This window comes from Pleurodeles waltl, chromosome 5, assembly GCF_031143425.1.
Source record: "Pleurodeles waltl isolate 20211129_DDA chromosome 5, aPleWal1.hap1.20221129, whole genome shotgun sequence".
In the NCBI taxonomy this organism is placed as follows: domain Eukaryota; kingdom Metazoa; phylum Chordata; class Amphibia; order Caudata; family Salamandridae; genus Pleurodeles; species Pleurodeles waltl.
The window spans coordinates 1,141,791,049-1,141,813,483 of NC_090444.1; the positions used below are offsets into that span (position 1 = coordinate 1,141,791,049).

Consider the following 22,435-nt stretch of genomic DNA (forward strand, 5'->3'; position numbering starts at 1 on the left):
AGTTAGAGCCGAGATAATCTCATCCAACTCAATGGGGGCAGTCAACTGACAGCCCTCCTCTTGCAATAACTTTGGGCACGACATATCACTCAAATACTGAGCAATCTTTACGTCTCTCTCATCCGAGAAGAGATTTTCCTGCTGGTACAATGCGGAATAATATTCTTTAAACACCTGTAATACTAACGTATCTCCATACACAATCTGCCCCAGCCTATCTTTAATTGCCAAAATGGCACTCCGAGCCGCCTTTTGTCTAGTCTTATATGCAAGCACCTTGCCCACCCTCTCACTAAACTCAGAACATTCCTGCGTACGAATCTGGGCTTTAATGATGTCTTGGTCTAAATACAACTGAATGATCTTGGCCTTCATGACCGTCATCTTATCCAAAGTATCTTGTATTGGAGCATTATTCCTTGCAAGCACCACTATCTGACTCTCCAAAGAAGCCAATTCAGTCTGGGCCGCAGATATAGCTAGGTGCCGTTGTTTCTCCCGCCTAAGGGCGTAGCTCAGAGTTTCCCCGCGCATAGCAGCCTTTAAAGCATCCCATAACATCCCCGGTGGAGCCGTACCCCTGTTAAAACCCAAAAACTCAGTTAGCCATACTTTCATCCGTAACACATAAACTGAGTCAAGCAGCAAGCCCCGGTCAAAAGACCAGGGTCTCAGATGTCGCTCCTTGCGCAAGTCCGACAGTTGTCCTACCAAGGGATTATGGTCAGATATGACCCTAGGGAATTTTTCCACCAGAATTCCTTCGCATAACGATGAAGACAGAAAAAAGTAGTCTAACCGGACAGACTTTCGGTGGGGGTATGAAAAGAAAGTGTAACCAGGATCCATAGGCATACAATGCTGCCATGCATCCAGAAGACCATGAGTCTGCAGCAACATTTGTAAGGCGCGAAACACCTTCGGCTTTCGTCCGACGTATGAACCCTGATTCTGTAAGGGGATATTAGTCTCAGTATGTATATTAAAATCCCCACATACAATAAGCGGTAAGGCCCAGAGCGCAAGTTCAGTATTCAACATATTAATACCAGCCGGATCATCAACATTAGAGCCATAGATAGAACACACAGTAAAATTCGATTGTCCCATAGCACACTCTATTATCACCCATCGGCCCATGTTATCAACCTTTTTCTTGACCACCTTAAGAAAATCTCGCCGTGTAAGTACTGCAACCCCTCTAGTGTTCGTATTTTGGGTGGTGTATGCGACTAATTGGAAACCAGGAAAATCCAACAAATACTTTTTAGCCGGGGTAACATGCGTTTCTTGCAAACAAATTATATCTGCCCTTAATGTTCTAAGCTCATGAGTGGCAAGACGTCTGTTCTTAGAATCATTTAGCCCACATATATTTAAGGTGGCTACCCGTAAAACATTACGGTCCCCCATTGAAAACTGTAACAAATACACTCAAACTTACATCTTGTTTCATCATACACCTAATAATCTCCTGTGCCTTCAAATACATATTTCTGTGCATCTCCCATGCAAAACCTACCCAACCCCAACCCACCACACCAATCACCTCCCCACCCACAAAAGGAAACACTACCTCCCACCCAGCCCCCACCCAACCAAATGAGGCTTCCAGACTGTAGTCTGTAAGATGTACAAGCAGCCCTCCCCCCTTGAAGGGCTCCTGCAGCGACTCCTAGATTAAGCAGATTGACTAACCAAAGAAAAATTGTTTCCCCTAAAAGACTAGACCCCCACAAACCAACCATTTGAATAAGAGCACCCCTCCTCCTCTTCTGCTCTTCCCAGGCTACCCACCTCTATCACCCGCCCCTTTCATTTTTCCTTTTCTTTTTTTAAATAAGCCCTGCTTTTTTTTTTTTTTTTTAACCATGTATCAACCATGTATCAAAAGTTAAGTCAAAGACTGCAAGTACTCCTTGGCTTTGATCTCGGATGCAAACACTCGTATCATCCCATTATATATAGTCTTAAGTCGAGCCGGGGACAATAGATAGGCTTCCGCTCCCTTCTCCTGGAAGGGGCTAATCAGTTGTCTCAAACGCCATCGTCTCTCTACCGTAGCATGGCAGAAGTCGGGGCGGGAGAAGAATGTACAGCCCTCACAGCTAATCCTAGCATCAGGGCGGGCTTTCTCAAAAACTATTTGGCGCAACAGATAATTGCCAAAATAGACTATAAAGGCCCTAGGCTGTTGCTGGGCTGTTCCACTTGCTCCTGTTAATTGTTGATTCCTCAGACGTAGTGGAAACCGATGGGCTCTCTGTATTTCTTTCTCCCAGTCCCATCCAGTCTGCTCCGGGAGTGCTGCTTTAAGCAATCTAATTATAAAGGCTCTTGAGTCCTGCCCTTCTACACCTTCTTGTATCCCAATTAAGCGCAAGTTGTTACGACAAAAGTCCTCTACTTTCCACTGAATATCAGAGAGTTGACTCTCATGCATAGCGGCTTGTTTTGTCACTGCACCCAAATCTGGTTCCAGTGCGTCCGCCCGGCACTCAATAGCAACAATCCGCTCCCCAATTTCACAGCATGTCTTCGCAACCTTACTGATTGCCACTTGTAGTTGCTTCGTGGCCACCCTGGCTTTCTTGCTGTCCCTCTGCGTTTGCTTATGCTGTGACGGGATGGTCTGATAAATAAGGTGCAGAGAAGGGGAAGGGGGCACAGACTCTACATTCAGAACATTAACCTCTGTTTGATCTGGAGCCACTGAAAGATCACCCATACTATGCAGCAGTTGTTGTGTTTCTGTGTAGTCCCAGGACATAGCTCTCGTCCTAGACACCTTCTTCTTTTTTTTCCCCTCTTCCCACTGGACTCACCAGCTTTGTCTAGTCTTGTTATCTCAGTCTGCTTTGATTGGCGTTTGACTGTGGTGCCCCTCAACACATAAATAGGGGTTAAAGGCGCTGTAGAACTATCACAAGTCTCTGAGTCTATGGAGGGGCAGGTGCTGTCCTCATCCGAGTCTTGAGATTGATCCGACAGGGGAAAAAAATTCTCCCCAACTTCACCCTGAGCTAATAAGTCCACTCTACCCTGCCGGTAATCACGGATCGCCTCCAGAGTACAAGCTGGAGCTGACGGGTCGATGCTTGGCAATAAGCATACTGCTGCTACTGCTACTTGCTCGCAGTACCCTGCCCCTGACACTACTTCTTGCGCCAGCCCTACATTGCTTTGAGACCCAGGGGCATATAACGGCAGGTCAATTTCCCCCTCAGATGCAGCTGCAAGCCCATTACCCCCTACACAAAAAACAGAAGCCTGTGGGGATCCCCCAGCACTGCAACTTACAGTTTGATGTACATCCAGAAAGCGGCTACCAACATTGGTTTTCACCTGAAGCGACCCTCCACTATCTGAGGAAGCCAGACATCCGGGACCAGTGCTGTCGCCATCCCCAGCCAATTCTGCTGCACCTCATATAGGTCCAGTATCAGAGTCCTTTATAATAGTGCTGCCCCCCGTAGGGGCAGAGTTATGAAGGGCTTTAAACATCCGGGGTATAGTCACCACTTCCTCCTTTTCTCCAGTCTGTTTTGCGCCATTCTTTGCCTTGTACGTCTACCCCAAAGCCGCAGAGTTCCCTGGGGCTGGCTGCCTGCCCTCCGGCACATTCTCACCACTGCCGGTGTTTCCAAAGCCGCTGTTCCTGGTGATCCCCCCCGAACGAGGGGCTGGGGGTCCAGAGGTCGTCGTTCCTGCGACCCTGGTTTTAGCCGGCTGCCGCGTGCAGCTTTCGGGGCCATCCGCCGCTGTTTGCCGTGATGGGGTAAGAAAATAGCAAATGTCCAAATGAGGAAGCCACGGCCGTTATGGCCGAAATCACCCAGGGAGCTCCTAATAAATCCGCCGATTCCGCGCGCAATACTGCTCGGCAGGTGATTACCGCAGATGTAAGCGGGAATGCCTTCATCTGAAGCCGCCCGCATAATCCTCCCCGCGAGGGAAACAAAAAACGCCGCACAGGAGCCGGGGGGAAGGAGAGCTTTCTGACCGCTAGCAACTCGCGGCCGCCATCTTGCCTCGCCAAACTAATTTTGTGTTTTTCTTGTCAGGGCCACATATATCTCTTTCAAGTACACTTAGTATAACATCTGCTAAACAAATAATACCCTCCTTCTTGGTGGACCTAATTACCCATAGTAAAATGTGTATATTTAATTCACCTATGGTAGAGTCATTTTCATAGAGGGTGTGAAAATTTTGTTTAATATGACATTCCTGGGGAAATCTCAAACAGGTCTCCAGTTAGCCTAGTCATCGAACTACAGCCTTAATCATTAACTCCACAGCTCATCATCAAACTCACAACCCCATTATAGTTCTTATCAATTTATAATAAGAGCCCCTAATTTATAATGAGATGGTTCCCAAACCCAAAAACATTCCAAGAAGGGTCTGCTAATGCCAAATGGAACTGATATAAAATTCAGAAAGATAGCATTTCAAATGCCCTGCAAACCATCAGAGATTTTTCCATCTCCTACTGGAAATCCCTGACGACTTGTAATGTAATGCCAATTATTAGTCAACCATTTGACTCCTCTAAGGCAACCAAGGACTAGCAACTGAAAAACAAATAACTGATTCACTTACATCTGCCATCTTCTGGAAGTGGGAAGGCTCTGGACCATCACTGGTTTAAGTCCCACATGACCAACCAGCCTGTGGATCCATGTTCAAGGCTACAAGTTTACCTGTACTATGTTCAATAAAACATGTTTTCATTTCAATTCACAGAGGCTTCACATTTGTCTTCCAAAAGTCTCCTCATCTCACTGTGTTAAACTATAGAACGTATTTGTGCCTTCTCTGTGCCTCCCTGCATGTTCTGCTTGATTATTGGTTCTTTCTCTGAATGAGCAGTTCCAACATGTTGAAAATCTGGCTAGGTCTCACCTTTCCTAAAACAAACTTAGGGCAAATCCACAGATCAGAACATTTTTGCTTATTCATCAGTCTTTTTTCCTGGCAAATGTCCTGGAGAGCTGCAAGGAGGCCCTGCTCAAAAATATCCTTGAGAAAGCTTCCCTAATTAATGAAGTCCAGTCATGGATCAGACCAGGCACAGCATGGAGACTAAATCAATAAAGATTCTAGATAATGACATCTACATATTGGATAACCAAGTATCCTTATCATGCTTGACCTGTCTGAGACCTCAGCAATAGTCAACCATTCCATTCCCCTTGAAACACTCAAAGAGCAAATGAGTCTGCAAAATACAGACCTCATTTGGTTGTCCACAACATACATAGAAAACTAGATGTAGTACATAGAAAATGGCCAGCTTCCATCCTTTACACTATATAATACGGATGCCTGTCCCCCATGCTCTATTCCCCTGTGAGAAATTGGGCTGTTGGTTAAGTGGGGTGTTAGCCTTGCTCAAACAACAGCCACAATCCCTGCTTAGGTGACGCACAAAAGTCACTAAATTGTCCTGTGCTTAACCCTCTGATAGCTTGGCACAAAGGTAGTCAGACATAACTTAGAGGCAATGTGTTAAGTATTAATGCAGCACACAAACAGTAATAAAGTGAAAACACAACACAAGACAAATCCCACATCAATTTAAACAAATAGAGTACATTTTAATAAATGGTTTGACAACAAAAATGACAAAAATCCAGTTATTAGAACCAGAGTTATGAACTTTTAAATGTTTACCCCCATGTTTCTGGATATTTACTGCTGGTTTTTCCACTCTGAGAGTGCATTGAGGCCTGCTGTTCTGACCCCATACAAATTGCATGTGAAATTGGATACACTCATTTGGCAAGGACTGACTTACTTACCCAGGGCACCATTACTAGGTACTCATAAAGTCATGTAAAGTAGAGTGTCTACTAAGGGCTGCTGAACCATTTGTTCCACTCTGTGGGATGAAGTACATAAATGGCTCCCAGCCTGCCACTACAGACTGGAAGGACAGTGTTAGCGCTGCCAGTTCGACTTTGCCATTCACATTAATGGCAAAACCATATTAATCCTTAACAATATATAAGTCTCCCCCAAAAAGAGCTATAAAGCTCTAGGGCAGGGAGCTGTATTTTGTTAAGTAGGACATATATTTTCAATATGTCTTACTAGCAATACTTCCAAATTGCCATTTTGCTGTGGATAATTTAGTTGCCCCATTGGCTAACACAGGGTTACCAGTGGGCACACCAACCCGGCTAACTATTGAATGGTACTACCTATCCAGGTCATGTAAAGTATCAAATTAATCATGGCATCAAACCTGACCTGATAGCCAGGTAGAATTTAATATCATAATTAAAGTTTAGCAACTTTTAGAAAGTTGTCATTATGTGCTCCAGTTAACTCAGCGGCCTTACAAAGGCCCTGGCACAACAACAGCTCTCTTACTGTCTGGGGAGATGTGTAAACAACTTCCAGGCCCAGAAACAAGGGCAGTTACAGAAAAGTGAGGTGTTACCCCCTCACTCAGGATGGCCACTCAGGGTGGTAGCCCAAAAGGTGAGTTTCAAAGAGAAAGCTGCCTTTGTAAGGGAAATAGTGCCAACAACCCTGAGTAGGATGCATTTTGTTCCTTCAGACAAAGTGGAGACAGGGCCAAGGAGGAGAACTTGTTCCCAAATCAATTTTACTGTGGGTGTGTAATCCTCTGGTAGACACACCCCCCGGGTGAGCTACCAAACTCCTGACGAACGAGGAAGGGTTGTGCCATCTTGAAAAGGGCAAACATGTGGCACTCTGGGATAGCCAGATGCCACACATCACAAACACCTTGTCACTAGGTAGGAGGGAACCCAGTAGCTCATTGGCTAGTGACTGCATAGTCCTCTCAGGCACTTTTCAGGGATAAATGTGGCACCCCTGGCACACTGACCCACAAATCATGCTGGAATCAGAGAGAGGACCACAAAGGACTGCCCTGAAGCACTTTGGCCTGCCAAAGATTGGACTGTGCCTGCAGGTCCTGGCACACAAAATTTTGGTTTCCAGCCCCAACCTAAAGCAGGGACTCCAAAGATCAGTCAGCGGATCTCCTGGAACCAGCTCCAGGGAAATGATCTGAAGAAGCCCAAACTGACAAGTTGGGGCCACCTGAGAAATGTTGCAGGGACCAGTCACTGGACACCCAAGAGGACAAATCAGAGTTACTCAAAAGTTGCACCTGAGTCTGCTTGAACCCGGAGGGCTATCCAAGTACAGATTCATCACACCCAAGGGACACCAGTCCCAACCTAAAGATTTCTCCCCAACTGCAGTTCAGACTCACCAGTAGCCCAGCAGTGGCTGGACTGCTTCTGCAACTTAGAGGACTTCGAGGGACCATAGTTTCTGTAGCCAAGTTGGCCCCGCTTCACCCATACCCCGAGCAGTAACCACAAATACATCCCCATTGGCTGCACCATAACTGGAGCATCCTTTGAGCATCTTTTGCCTGCATCCCTCAGCATCAGGACCACTCAGTTGATGACTATAGTGATCATCCTGTAAAGTTTGGATCTATCCCTTAAAATGCTCTGGTGGACAGGTAATTGTCTAGAGTGTCCACTCTGGTCCCCTAGACCTCTGACCTTCCAGAACTGGTTGCCCACTCCATGCCAGAGTATCCAAACTAGCTATTTAAAAAATTTCTAAAGTTTCCAAAGTTTTTGATGACCAATGTTTGTTTGCGGTTGCATTTAAAACTGATAATATCTTCTAAAATCTGTAACTCAGAACTGTCCAGTGTATTTTGCTTATCAACAGCTCTAAAAATTCATAAAAATGTAATATATTTTTTAAATTATTGTCTTCTTCGTTTCATGTGTTGTGGCATCCTTTTTGTTGTTGTTTGGACCTATGAAATACTTTGCTCCTAGTTACTTTGCCAAGCTTTACTGCTTGCAAACCCAGCTACCCAAGTTTGAGCTTATGGTTAAGAAAACACGTCTGATTGGACCCAAGATGGTATTTGTGAGTATACTGCACACTAAGGCCCCACTGCCATATCATATAGTACCCCCAAATCCTCACAAATAGTGTCTAAAAGATCAAAGCACTAACCTTAGATAGCTAGTTGCACAAGACTGGGTCAAAATAAAAAAAAACGGTCAACCGCAAAGGAATGCGATTCGGATACAAGAACTAGATTGTGCCCAGTCAGCACTTACCTTTAGACTTAGAAGAAATGTAAAAAAAAATGTCTGACAAGGTAGACGTTTAGAGGATCAATTCTGCAAGTGGTGTCTGAGGAGGAGGCGCCATCATTAGGGAGCCGCTGGACGATGTCACAGTGAAGATTTAAGACTGAATTATATGTCGACAGAGGGAATTCTTCTTCAGAAACGTGAGGGATATCCCGTCCACTGTATTACGATCCCCAAAGGATACAATGGGATTGTAGTACAATGGACGGGATATCATTCACATTTGTGATGGAGTATTTCCCTCCACCAACATATAAATCAGGCCCTTAGCCTCTTATTTGGAAGTCACAAATCTCCAGGGGAATGAGGCTGGAGGCTGTAGCCGACAAGGGCTTTGCGAAGCCAGAAACTCCTTCTGTGAGGGACCACTAAATAGGATGTGCTGCTCTGGAAAACAACACAGCAGGAGCTGGAGTTTGGCTAATTGGGCATGTTTGCCACTACTTCCAGGGGTCCAAGACTGGAGGGGCACCACCGGGAGGGTCAGGACTCACTCAGGATGGGTCCAGGTGTTGGTAAAAGATGGAGGGAGCCTTTTTTATCCCTGAGGCTTTGATCAGGAGGACGGCCAATTACACCTCTGATAGTTCGAGGCAGGCATCGGGCAGCAGAGCAATCCTTCCGGGGGCAGCAAAGCAGCCTTTCAAAACACATAGCAGGCCAAGGTAGGAGGTAGTCCTCTGAGAGTACTTTCACAGTCCAAAAAGTGTGATGAATAGAGGGTCTGTGGTCTTATTTTAATATCTGGTGTCTTCTTTGAAATAGGAAAAAATTACAGATCATTTCTTTTGACATGTTAGGTGTAGTCTGCCTTGCTTTCTCTGGCCCTAGCCTGTCTGCATGAACAACTAAGAAATGTGAAGTCCTTTTTATAAATGCAGGGCAGATCCTGTATTCTTGTAAATGGGGCTGTGCCCAGCTGTGCCTCCAGTCCCGCCAGTGATGGCCCATTCAGGCACACCTAATCCCTCTAATGTGTGGCTGTCTGGGAGGAATAAACAAAATTCAACGAACACCTGCACCCAGTCATGTGGCCCAGGAACACGCTGATGGCACAAAATAGCATGGGAAGAAAATGTCAACTTTCTAAAAGTGGCATTTTGAAAATTTTGGGCCCGATTTAGATATCGGTAGAGGGGTTACTCCATCACAAACATGACAGATATCTCTGTCTTTATCATTAAAGCCCTACTTGCTCCCAATTCATTGTTAGCACTTATTAAATGTCATAAAGTAAACCAGTGCTATCCTATGGGAGAGGTAGGTCTCACAGTAGTAAAAAAAGAATTTAGGAGTTTTTTCACTGCTGGACATTTAAAACCTAAAAGTACGTGACCAACCTTTAAATTACAATGCACCCTGCCTTATGGGTTACGTAGGACTTACTTTGGGATTGTCTCATATGCAATAAAAGGGGAGTTTAAGGCTTGGCAAGGAGGTTACATTGGCAAATCGAGTTTGCACTTTAAAACTGCCTACAGGTTGCAATTTCAGGAATGGGACATGTTTTAAGACGCTACTTACGTGGGTGACACAAAAAGTGCTTCAGACCCACTAGTAGCATTTAATTTGCCTTCCCTGAGTATATGGTATAGCCCTTTTACTAGAGATGTATAAGTAAATGAAATATGCCAATTTGATCATGTTTTAGGGAGTTAGCACAAACACGTTAGCACTGGTTAGCAGTGGTAAAGTGTACAGAGACCTAAGGACACCAAACACAAATTCAGCAAAAATAGGAGGGGTGAAGGCAAAAGGTTTGTGTGTGACCCTGCAGAAAGGGCCAAGCCTAACATCCTCCACCCCACTGTGCACAAATCAACATACTTCTAAGTGAACACAGAGCAGTATACCTTCAGGCACACATTCATGCTGTTCACTTTAACTAAGTCAATTCAATCCTTGCTTGCTTTGATACGATTTTCTATCGGGACATTCTAGTGAAGTCCGCATGCTAAATTCACCGATGTTCTCTACATTATACATGAAAACATGATACAATTTTATCATATGTTCAATATAAATAACAGTAAACATATAAATGAAATTCCAATCCTCTCTGCACTGATTTTTCTTTATAAGAGTAATAGTTTTCCACGAGGCTTTTAAGCGCCAATCTGCCAATCCGCTCCCCAAAGTAAGTCAGAAAAACATCAATAAATGCACGGCCTTCGGTGACATAATCATTTAAATGATTTTAGTGCGGTCAGAATTTGACTTTTTTTGAGTTATCCAATCTTTTCATCATAACTTCGGAATCTTTGTACATTGCAACTGTTACACAATTTTTGTTTTTTTGTGACGTTGACATCAATTTACCTGTGGTATCAAGTGCAAACTTAGTGTCTTGGCTACTGTAATGGAAACATCTGAATACCCAGCTCCCACCACGGCTTTGACTGATGGTATGTATTCAGTGTAGTTGCACATCACGTTCAACGTTCCCTCAGATGAATTGCGCGTGGACATGAACCGCATGGCCCCTTGGAGGCCTGTGACAGGAGCACCACAGGTGTCGTACACTTCATAGCCCAAAGTAATATTAGGCAATAGGGGGGATTTATTGATGGTTTCAATTGTGTATATAAAAGCAAGAGACCGTATGAAAGATCGCATATCAAATCTGCAACAAAACAGAAATACAGTTAAGTAACAGAAAGACTTGATTTTTAGTGTTTTCATTCATGAAGCGAGTCCGAATTCTAAAAAGGTAATGGTTCAAATTGCAAGCTCAGAGAAAGACCTTGAAATAAAAGGGACTGCCAATCAATAAACTCACTATAGCTTTATCGGCCATCTATTCTCCAACATATGGTCTTTGGGGCACGTGAGTCTACTTTGGTAGGTGTCAGGGAACAAAATGCTTTACAGTTTTTCCTTAGAGAGAAAATAAAACAAATCCAACCAGTCAAGCAACAATAGGGGTGTAAAATGTAGGTTAATGGATCAACGTGTGTATTACAACGCACTTAAGGTACATGTGGTTATAACAAATGAGTCTTGGGCTATCACAAACTATTTCCAACATGTAAATGTTTTACTTGTGGAAATAAGAAGAAAGTTAGCAAGTTCGTTTTCACTCTCATGTTTTGGCTCAGAGAAGTCAGTTTTACACGTCTATCAAAGCCTATGTGATCACCAAACAAAAAAATGCAAAGAGAAGAGCTTTGGGCTAGCACTCTTCAGGTATACTTTTCTTTAAATCAGTCTAGTCAGTCATTGATTTTTGAAAGTGTCAATAAAATTGTGGATCAGCTCACAGTAGTATTTTTAACTAGCCTTTTTATTTACTGTCCTTCTACAGGCTGATACATTTATTAGTCAAAGTATGGAGTGCTGTCATCGCAAAGTGCAAATGTTGAAGCATTCATGCACTATAAAGGAGGTGTACCCCTTTACCTACTTCAAACCTCAACCAAACTCTGATCTGACTTCATTGCTCCCTTTGAAAAATATTCCTCATAGTATTACTTCTACTCCGACTCCTACCACTGATCCCCCAATACTGCTACACTCACTCCTATGTCTACTAATATTCACATGACTACCCCGGGTCTTACTCACTTGTCCCACTCCTACCTCTGCTCCCATTCCTAGAAAGATGTTTACTCATACACCTACTACTAATATTACCAATACATTTTCTTGTATACTTTTTCTCTTAAGAGTATAAGTTTCATAGCCCTACCCCAAGAGTAAAGCAATTGGTTAGCCTTGTGTGATTGGGTGACATTCTTCCCTAACCCTGTCCCTGACCCTGCCTATACTCCTCTTACTGCTTCTTAACCCCATCCCCTTTAGAGATAATTCTGCCCATTTTCCTGCCCATCTCTCTGTGTCCCTCCCACATGTACTTATGTGTGCACAGACTCTGCAGTCAGGATGTAGAACTCCACTCACATAACTACACTTGAAACTTACATTTCATAGTACATCTTGTATTACTACAAAATGACTACAAATTGCAGTTTGTGAATCAGTCCCTACTAATATAAATTTACTAAAAATGATAAATTTATAAGTGCTTACTCCCTAAATTAGGGGGTGGAGTCTAATCTACAAGGTTTGTTGTGCGATTCCTACTCAGATAATAGGATTGCATTTTTAGGATGCCAGAGTGTGAGAGACTGCGTCTATCCACATCATTAGTAACTGTTGGTCTAACTCCTGGCTAGCTCACAGTGCTTCACCCAAGCCTCCAAACCTACTGGGGTACAAGGTGATTATGGCAACCTGATCAATACACTCTGAGTTCTCAGGGAATCGTGGAAACAGATCTTACCCCTTTCGTGTTTGTAATCATGCATGCCAAGGCAAGACACAAATGATGCAAGGTAAGTTTTCAATTAATGTTTCGAAACATTCTCAATCTGGCATATAAAGAGTGAGCCACAATAATTAGGCAGATGAAACAAAGCCAGGTAATCAGCATTACAAACATGGTAAAGAAGATAAACAATCTGACCATGGTTTGCGTGGGTCTAGATTTCTAGAGATTCTAGAGGCTCCTACCTAATGCTATCATTAGGCAGAGAGCATAGCGGGTGTGCCCTTCTGTCCAGCTCGATCTAAGGTATTAGCCCCCACCCCATTCCTGGAGACAGTTTCAGAAGTCAGCCTGTGGTGTAGATGGCAGTCCTCTCATGAGGCTGGTATATCAGAGGCTAACTAAACAAGAAGTTTGTTCCTCATATTCCTAGTATAAAAGCAAGCTGATAAAATATGTAACAATCATTGCTAAAAGCAGCCTTATTCAAACAAATAAAATATGAACTATAAAACAAAGCTAAAACATGGGTGACCATTTCGGGTTCTAGAGGTCCTCACTACAGTTTAAAGTAACTAACTTTTCACACATATTTTGAGGTGTCTGCCACTAGGGCAATGATCTCCTCATGGAAAAGTAAAGTGAAAGATTTAATAGTTTATTAAGCTTTTAAGATGTCAAAATATCGTTACGTTAAATATTAATCTAAATTAATTTTAATTATTTATTTAAAATGGAGAACAGAATGAAAACAATGTTAAGACATTAGTATCTTCATTTTGAAATACATAGGGTCAGATGTAGTAACCCATTCTGTGTCTATGGGAAAAAGTGTTCGTACACATGGCCCATAGTTAATTATCTGAACTAAATAAAAATATGTTTTTAAAAATGTTTTAAAAAACCCATAAAGTATAACATTCATACTTTTGCTATCTCCATAAATAGGGTGTAGATCTCCCCATAAAAATGATAAGTTAAGGAGAAGTTGACCTCTGTACATAGGTCAGTGAGTAGTAGTTTGTAATACATTAACAGTAATAATATAGTTCTACTAACCTACTACAAATTGCAGTTTGTAAATAGCCCCCTTTCTCTTACTTGTATGTTTGCTTATCTTATTCCTACTATCTCCCACTCCTTCTTCTGCTTACACCTACATTTGGCATAGAGACAGCTTTAACAGTCAGACAAAGCTTTTAAACAATAGAAAATACAAGAGAGAGGCTTTGTTCAGGTTACATTCAACCGTTGGTTGCTTAAGCTCAGACTCCTTTAGCTGTTGCATGATTAAAGTATCATTCACATTTTGGGTTAGTCTACATGAGTATTTGTAATTACCTACCATACTATTTGCCTTTAGGTGTGTTAGTCCACCCAAATAGTGCTTGTATTGCTATGCAAGGATGGTGAAATGTTGGTTCAATGCCATTGAGACGTCCCCTTTTACTTACTCCCAGCTAACGTTGACCCTTACTCTTACCCTTTCTCCTACTCCCTAATCCTACTCCTATTTCTATTCATATTACTGTCTCTACTACTAACATCCCTATCTCACTCCAAACTCTTCTCTTGCCCCTACCAATATGCCTACATGTACATCTGCCATTTCAAGGCCTTCTCCTACCACTATTGTTGATATGCCTTCTCTTTCTCATACTTCTACTAATATCTTACTCAAACCCATACCTCCTCTTAGTTGTTCATAATTTTACTCATACACTTACTTCTGTGTTCTCATATTCTTACTCCTATATACTCATTTTCATAGTGCACTTTACTTGTGCACTTATTCCTTCACTCATGCCTACAAATTCCTATCCGCCCTAGTCTTACTTTTACTTCTACTTTTATTCTTTCAATTGCTGCTCCTCCTCTTATACTCCAATTTGTAATCTCTTACTCTCATGTTGTCTTGTCTAATATATATCCTTACTGATTTTCCCTTAAATGCACTTCTACTACAACTACTTCTATGACACTCTCATTCTCTAACCATTTGGAAAAACACCCTGCTCCTACTTTGCCCTCCTTAGTTCTTAACTATAGTCACTCATATCAGTTCATCAAATTATCATGGCTCTGAGGTCAGCCTATGCTTCCGAAACTGTCATTATTTTTCGTGACAAGTTGCCATCGCTTATGCACATGATCCTCGTATGTACCAACACATTTAAGGCCTGGTCATGTAAGTCATTTAACTCACTGGAACTCCCCTTGACCCACAACATATACGTGACACTCTTGTGTTAACACTCTGCTATTCAATGCACCCAACCTACTCACAAAATGTGCCTGCACCAAGCCCATTTTTCTAGTCTTACCATGCAATACACTTACCAAAAATGTTCTAATCCCAAATGTGCCAGTCTAAGCACTGACACTGTCTAAAGTGCATGCACTAAATATCAGGCTGGCCAAAGCTCATGATCTTGAAATCAGCAATATCATTTCTTCTCATAATTTCAGCATTTGTGTATCACCATACACTGACATTGACATGTTAGTTCCTAAAGGATACAAAATCATGCATTGTCACAGACAACATATATCATGAGATAGAAGTACACTCACTGAAAAGTACATCTTTTTCTTTATATGTGGCAATTGTATTGGTGAAGTTTCTGTTCTACGACACTGCATAATCTTATGAAGGGTTTGTTCCTTCTCTAGTCAAAGGTGACACCTTTTATTCTTGTGCATGATGTTCCTACACTTTCGGTGAGACCCCTTCGCTGGGTCACAATATCCACCTGTCCTCATGCAATTGGTTAATTTTCAAGTCTATGTTAGCCTCGCCCTCTATATCTTTTATGTTCTGATTTGGTAGCGAAACGTCTGTGTGACAAAAAGGGACTCAGGTTCTTGAGTGGCTAGGCTCTTTTCAGAGACTGGATCAGGGCTTGTGTTAAGATGAGCATGGAATATGGAGGTTTGTGAATAACCTGAAAGACAGGGGGCCTGATTTTAAAAAAGTGACGCTGCACCCAGTGCAGCACCACTTTTTTTGCACCCCTTAGCACCCCCACTAACTCCACCTATCTAAGATATGGCACACCATAGTGGTAGTTAGGGGAACTAGCATCAACAATTTGTACACTAGTTCAGAGCTTTGCAGGATTAGCGTCAAAATGTTTGACGTTATTCCTGCAAAGCCCATTGAGGTCCATTGTAAACAATGGTGTGCCTCCTTTTGACACCTGCTCTGAGCAGGTGTTAAAAGTGCTGAAAAAAATGATGCAAAGAAATCTCTTAGATTTCTGTGTGGCATTTTTTCACCCCCCCTAATGGGGGAATGCATATATTATGCCTGGCGCAGGCATGATGTAGCGCAATGGGTTACTTTGTAAATTTGGTGCACTGATTTAGGCCTTGTTGGGCCACAATAGTGTAAAACAAGCATTTACAATGCATCGGGTCTCACGTTTGCTCATGTTAGAGCTGATCGCGTTGTAAACTCCTAACCCGACTTTTCACCTATGGGCAAAAGTGCATTTATGTACGTAACCCGAAAAAGTGAAATTAAGTAGGTAAAGCGCTCGACTTCTGCCAAGCGAGATCGGGCTCGTAAATTAGAGAAAAAAAAGTCCACGAGCCCGATGGAAAACAGCGAACCTCACATGTTTTTTGTACTTGGTCGCTGAGCTGGAGGAGGGCTAGCCACCGGAAAAGGCATGCCATATGCGTGCCTTCGACTAATGAAAGCAAGTGGATTTTATTAGGGAAACCCTTGAACCAATAAAAAACACTGATGTGAAGTTGACAGCGCTCCGAGCCCTTTTATAAATACAAAAGAGTCTCCCTGCAAAACGCATGCGCGAGCGCATGCAACGCAGGCTCGACCCTAAAAAGTGATGCTAATGTGGTGCAAGGAGGCACCAGAGGCTCTTAAACTAGCCCCAGAGTTCTTTGCTTTCTAGTTTTTTAAGTTGAAAAAGACTATGCTGCTTCAGTATCTTTTGTAGTGATCGATTTAGTTAAAAAAGTTATCTCAGCCACCCACCTTGTGGTCCACATCCTAGATTCTATGTTTTCCCAGAGTTCCACTCTCACCTTTTCACTTCCCTTCCCTCTCATCGGTTTTGATAATTTTGCTGTGCCTTTTTTCTTTCCCACTACCTAGTACTCTATCTGTTGCACTCAGTGTGGCCCAGCTTCTTTCACCCACAAGTTCTCCCGGCTAGATTTGAACAAATCTTTGCTCACTGTGACATCCCATATTAACTCTGCAATGGATTATTGCAGTGACTGGATTTTATACATTGTCAATTCCCTTGACCTACAGACATAGAATAGGACCAAACGTAATGCCCCTCCGCACCATATTTTCTCAGGGGAACTTTGAGGCACCAAGTGCAAATTCAAGGCCTTTAAGCAATCTTGGCAAAAGTTTTATAATCCAATAGCAAAATATAAGTATAAAATGTGATTAGAGAATGGCCTGATCCACACAGTATGTACCAAGTACTTTGCAAGTGAAATGGAGTCTGTAAGCATCTCATCCAGGGTAATCTTTTTTATTGCTCAGAGTTTTCTTAAACTCATTGCTTGCAACAAGACCATCCAGCCAGCTTAGGAGTTATGTAACAGACTCTCTGCCTTAAACCAAGACAAAGTTAAAACTATGCAATCAGCGTTCAAAGAAAAATCTTATATTGGATTAATTATGTTCTTATGTACTACTTCATCATTGGACAATTCTTCTCTCCACCATCCCTTGAAATGATCTGCTCTTTGGTATCTTCTATCAAATCAGAATTCTTCTCGTATCCTTTCCTGTTTGCTCCCAGGCACCTGATAAAATGTGCCCATCTCTACTCTATCTCTACCAACTCTCATGCCATCCACTACAGTTCCGGAAACTTTAAAACATGCATCCATCACTTCCTTCCGCTCTATTAAAACGAGGTCAGCTGTGGGGTACCACAAGATCCATCCCATAGTTGTACCCTTTTCAACTGCTACATTGCCCCTCCTGCACTTTTGGATTCAATATCATGTTGTATGCAAATATGACATGCAGAGTATCATTTCTATCAATGATAATACTGCCCACATGCAGATAACATTCAGTGCCAGTATGCCCCATGTTGCCACCTGGATAGAAAAAATACCTCAAACTAAACAAGGACAATACAGCAGTACGTTTTTGGGGGAAAAGCTCTTCCATCAGGTATTCAGCCTGCTGGCAGTGTACTATAGGCCCCCCTTCTGTCTTCCACTTCACAGCTAGAAAAATTAGAATTATAGTTCAACAAACTGATCTCGTCATCCCAGGAGTTCAAGTCACCACTATTTTCTTCTCCATGATGAAATTCACAGAAAAAAAACGCTGTTTCTTCCTGGAAGATGTAAGTGTAGGCCTTAGTAACCTCAGGCCTGGATTACAGTAATTCCCTGTGTTTGGGGATCTCTAAAGCCTTACTTCAGAGTCTGTCAGTCATTCAAACCTGATATCGAAACTCTCCCTGATCCTCTGTCTGCCCTAGGCTTAAAGACCTTTATTGGCTGCCCATTCAGAAGCCTGTCTTCAAGAAACCTCTACATTGTACATCATGCTATTGTGAGAGTGTAGATTTTAGTGATAAAAACCTAGAATTATTATGAAATCCTTTTGACAGACTAATAAGTGATTTGACTTTGATTAATAATTGTATTAACAAAATGGGTGACTTTTTGTGATGGCCACCATATTATGTTGACTAATGCTAACTTAAGCTAAATGGAGTTAATTTTCGTTATTCAGTTTTTCTCAAAAGAAGAGTGTGATTCTTAACCAATAAATGCATCAATAGTGACATCTGCAGGATAGACGCAGATGTTGTTACAAGGTCATTGTGTAATGCAGCTAATGGAAATGTTTCAACAGACACTCTGGGGGTCATTCTGGGTTTCCCACTGGGATGGCGGGCGACCGCCAAAAGGCCGCCCGCCAGCCCAGTGGGAAACACCCTTCCACGAGGAAGCCGGCTCCGAATGGAGCCGGCGGAGTGGAAGGTGTGCGACGGGTGCAGTAGCACCCGTCGCAAATTTCAGTGTCTGCTAAGCAGACACTGAAATTCAAAGTGGGGCCCTCTTACGGGGGCCCCTGCAGTGCCCATGCCATTGGCATGGGCACTGCAGGGGCCCCCAGGGGCCCCACGACACCCCTCACCGCCATCCTGTTCCTGGCAGTCGAAACCGCCAGGAACAGGATGGCGGTGAGGGGGTCGGAATCCCCCATGGCGGCGCAGCAAGCTGCGCCGCCATGGGGGATTCCTCAGGGCAGCGGAAAACCGGCGGGACACCGCCAGTTTTCCGGTTCTGACCGCGGCCATACCGCCGCGGTCAGAATGCCCTCAGGAGCACCGCCAGCCTGTTGGCGGTGCTCCCGCCGACCCCGGCGGTCAAGGACCGCCGGGGTCGGAATGACCCCCTCTATGTTTGAATATCTCATTGTTAGAGAAACGTTACTAACGTGTATTTTCCTCAAGGGTAGAAGTAAGGGAAACAGTGGTAATGGTTCTTCCTGCGTGTTCTTATTCATGGTGAAGTGGGAACAAAGGATCCACAGATGAGACAGAAGAGAAGGAAGTCAAGAATATTAAATGTATTAGTTTAGGTTTCGTCAATGGAGCAATAGCGAATAGAAAACTTGGTGTAAACTAGTGTATAATTTCTAGATATCTGTTAATATTTTGATTGGACATCATTTTCTCACCTTATGTCTCATCCATTCATTTTCACTGAGAAGTTTAACTTAATGTTCTGTCACCATTGTCTGGGGGGCTGTTCTTTGATAGTTTGTTGGGGTTCAGAGTTTTGAGCTGCTCAATCTTGAGCAGTTCTTCGTGGGTCTGTCACTCTGTCAGATCTTTTGGGAGTTCATGTGCAATATTATTGTTCTTAATGTTTAAATGGTTTAGTGTATCATATAGTCCAAAGTCTAAACCATTACCTCTATCCTGGATCCTGACGCTGATTGCTGAAGTTGTTCCTCTGATGAAGTAGATGTAGTTGCTGACCTCAATAGTGCATTGGTAATTTATGGTCTATGATTTGTGCATTGGTACTGTATGGTCTATGATTTGTTACATGTGTCTTTTGTTTTCCAGGTACCAGCTGCAAAGGATTAATTAACTGCTGCATATAATGTTTGATATAACCCGATGTTTTCCTAAATTTGTGTTACTAAAACTTTTACATGAAGCCCAACATGTTAATGCTAATGGTGGTTAGTGAGGGAAGTGTTTTCTCATATGCTCGGTTTTGGACTTTTTTGCTTATGCAGGGTCATCCCCAATCTTTTTGCCTTCTGCCTCCTATTTTTTCTGACCTGCTGCTGTTGGCTTTTGAACTCTGAGCACTTTACCACTGATACCAGTGCTATTGTGCATATGCTCTCTGTGTAAATTGTATGTAATTGGTTTTATCCATGATTGGCATATTTGATTTACTAGTAAGTCCCTAGTAAAGTGCACTAGAGGTGCCAGGGCCTTTATATCAAACACTACTAGTGGGCCTGCAGCACTGGTTGTGCTACCCACCTTAGTAGCTCTGTAATCATGTCTCAGACTTGCCACTGCAGTGTCTTTGTGTGCAGTTTTAACTGTCAATTCGACTTGGCAAGTATACCCACTTGCCAGGCCTAAACCTTCCCTTTTCTTACATGTAAGACACCCCAAAGGTAGGCCCTAGGTAGGCCCAAGGGAGCAGTGTATGGTTAAGGTAGGACATATAGTAATGTGTTTTATATGTCCTGACAGTGAAATATTGCTAAATTCCTTTTTCACTGTTGCAAGGCCTGTCCCTCTCATAGGTTAACATGGGGGCTACCTTTAAATCTGATTAAAGTATGGACTCCCTTTGGGAGCAGATGGACATGTGGAGTTTGGGGTCTCTGAGCTCACAATTTAAAAATACATCTTTTATTAAAGTTGATTTAAGATTGTGTGTTTGAAAATGCCACTTTTAGAAAGTGGGCATTTTCTTGCTTATACCATTTCTGTGACTCTGCCTGTTTGTGGATTCCCTCTCTGGGTCAGTTTGATAGTTGAGCTGGTTGCACCTCACACTAGACAGTGACACAAAGGGGGCTCGAGTGTAGTCTGCATTTCCTGATGAGACATCTGTGCTATGAGGGAGGAGAGGAGTGGTCACTTACACCTGAAAGGGCTGTGCCTGTCCTCACACAATGCAGTCTCCGACCCCCTGGTAGGTGTCTGGTCTGGGGCCTGGCCTGGGCAAGGCAGGATTTCACATTCAAAAGAAACTTTACTTTGAAGTAGGCCTACTTCAAAGGAGAAACTGGGTAGAAGAAGGGCACCTAAAACGCAGACTTTAGAACACTTCTGGAAACAAGAGGAATCTCTGCCTGGATAAGAGCTGAAGAGCTGAGGAAGAAGAGCTGCCCTGCCTGTGCTTTGTGGAGCAACCCTGCAGTTGCTGCTTCTGCCAGAGTAAGAGAGCAAAGACTGGATTTTGTGTGCCTTCCATCTTGTGAAGAAATCTCCAAGGGCTTGATTTAGAGCTTTCCTCCGGTTGTTTGAAGTCTCAGGGACAGCAAAGACTTCTCTCTGCCAGCACCTGGAGTCTCTGGGGAGACTCCTGCTCTGACAAGTGGTGCCCTATCCAGTCCCTGGGCCCTTGAAAGGAAAGCTGGTGAAAATCCATGGAAATCGGCTTCGGATGACTTTGGACCGATGCCGATGCTTAATCCGGTGACGCCGCCTCCACCCGACTCCATGATCTTCGCTGGAACGCGACGACTTTCGCAGGCCCGACACCGCTGCAGCCCCGCCAAAGTCCGCGACTCCGTGGAAGTCGCCGCACCACATAGTGACCGACGCTGCACAAAGTACGCGGATTCAACGTTTTGAACAGATGCCGCGATCCATGACTTCGCGCATTGGCTCGTTTTCATTTCTTCACCAAGGTACTGTACCTGGGGGTCTACGCGACTCCGTGTCCCGCGCCGCTGGTGTCAGATTTTTGGGAACAACTCCGTTACAATGCCGTGTGAACACTCATCAAAGCATTTTGTGTTTCTAAGCGCTATTTTTGAGTTTAATCTTTAAAAACTCATAACTTGACTTGTGTATGTCGGATTTTTATCACTTTGGTCTTGTTTTGTTTAGATAAATATTTCCTATTTTTCTAAATCTGTGTTGTGTCATTTTGTCATTGTGGGGGTCATTCTGACCTCGGCGGTAAAAGGCGCTTACCGCCGGCCAGAAGGCCGCCATAACACCGCCGCGGCAAACCACCACGGTCATTCTGACCCGCAACTGGCAAACCGCCGAAAACCCGACATCCGCAAAAATCCGCCACACCAAAGGTCAGCGAAAAAATGGCGCTGACCAAACCTCCACCGTCACGCCAACAGAAATACGCCCATACCATTCCGACCCACAAATCCACGCGGCGATATTCCATTGGCGGTACACACCGCCGCGGTCAAAATACACACACACATAGAAAACTCATTCACATTGGTCAGTTCGAAATACACACACCTGATACACATACTAACACCACTCCCACACACCCAACACAATATAAAACACACACCCACATCACCCACAAGCCCCTACGACCCGAAATCATTGACGAAGGCTAGAGACAGAGCACAGAATAGAGAATCCCACAACACTGAGGCACACAACACCATCACCCACACAGAATCCACGCACCAAACACCACACACCACCACACGCACCACACTCATCACCACAAACGCCACCCCACACCTCAACCACACCACCCCATGGCACCCCAAAGACACCCCAGGTTCAGTGACGCCGAACTCAGCGTCATGGTGGAGGAAATAGTCCGTGTAGAGCCCCAGCTTTTCGGGGCACAGGTGCAGCACACCACCATTGCCAGGAAGATGGAGCTACGGCAAAGGATAGCCATAGCTACTCTACGGTCCTCCAGACCAACAGGTTAGTACACAGGGTGCACGTTGAATGGGCTATGCCTGTGTTGAGTGGGGTGTATGTAAGATGGTGGGGAG

General features: G+C 43.6%; 1 protein-coding gene across 1 annotated transcript in view; it reads right to left on the reverse strand.

Moving 5' to 3' along the window:
- The window catches only part of LOC138297098 (G-protein coupled receptor family C group 6 member A-like), a 195,521-nt gene that overhangs the window by 111,782 nt on the left and 61,304 nt on the right, over positions 1–22,435 (reverse strand). Inside the window, exon 3 of the mRNA XM_069236599.1 lies at positions 10,494–10,797. Within this exon, the coding sequence (XP_069092700.1) occupies positions 10,494–10,797 (304 nt within the window). The remainder of the gene's footprint in view (positions 1–10,493; positions 10,798–22,435) is intronic.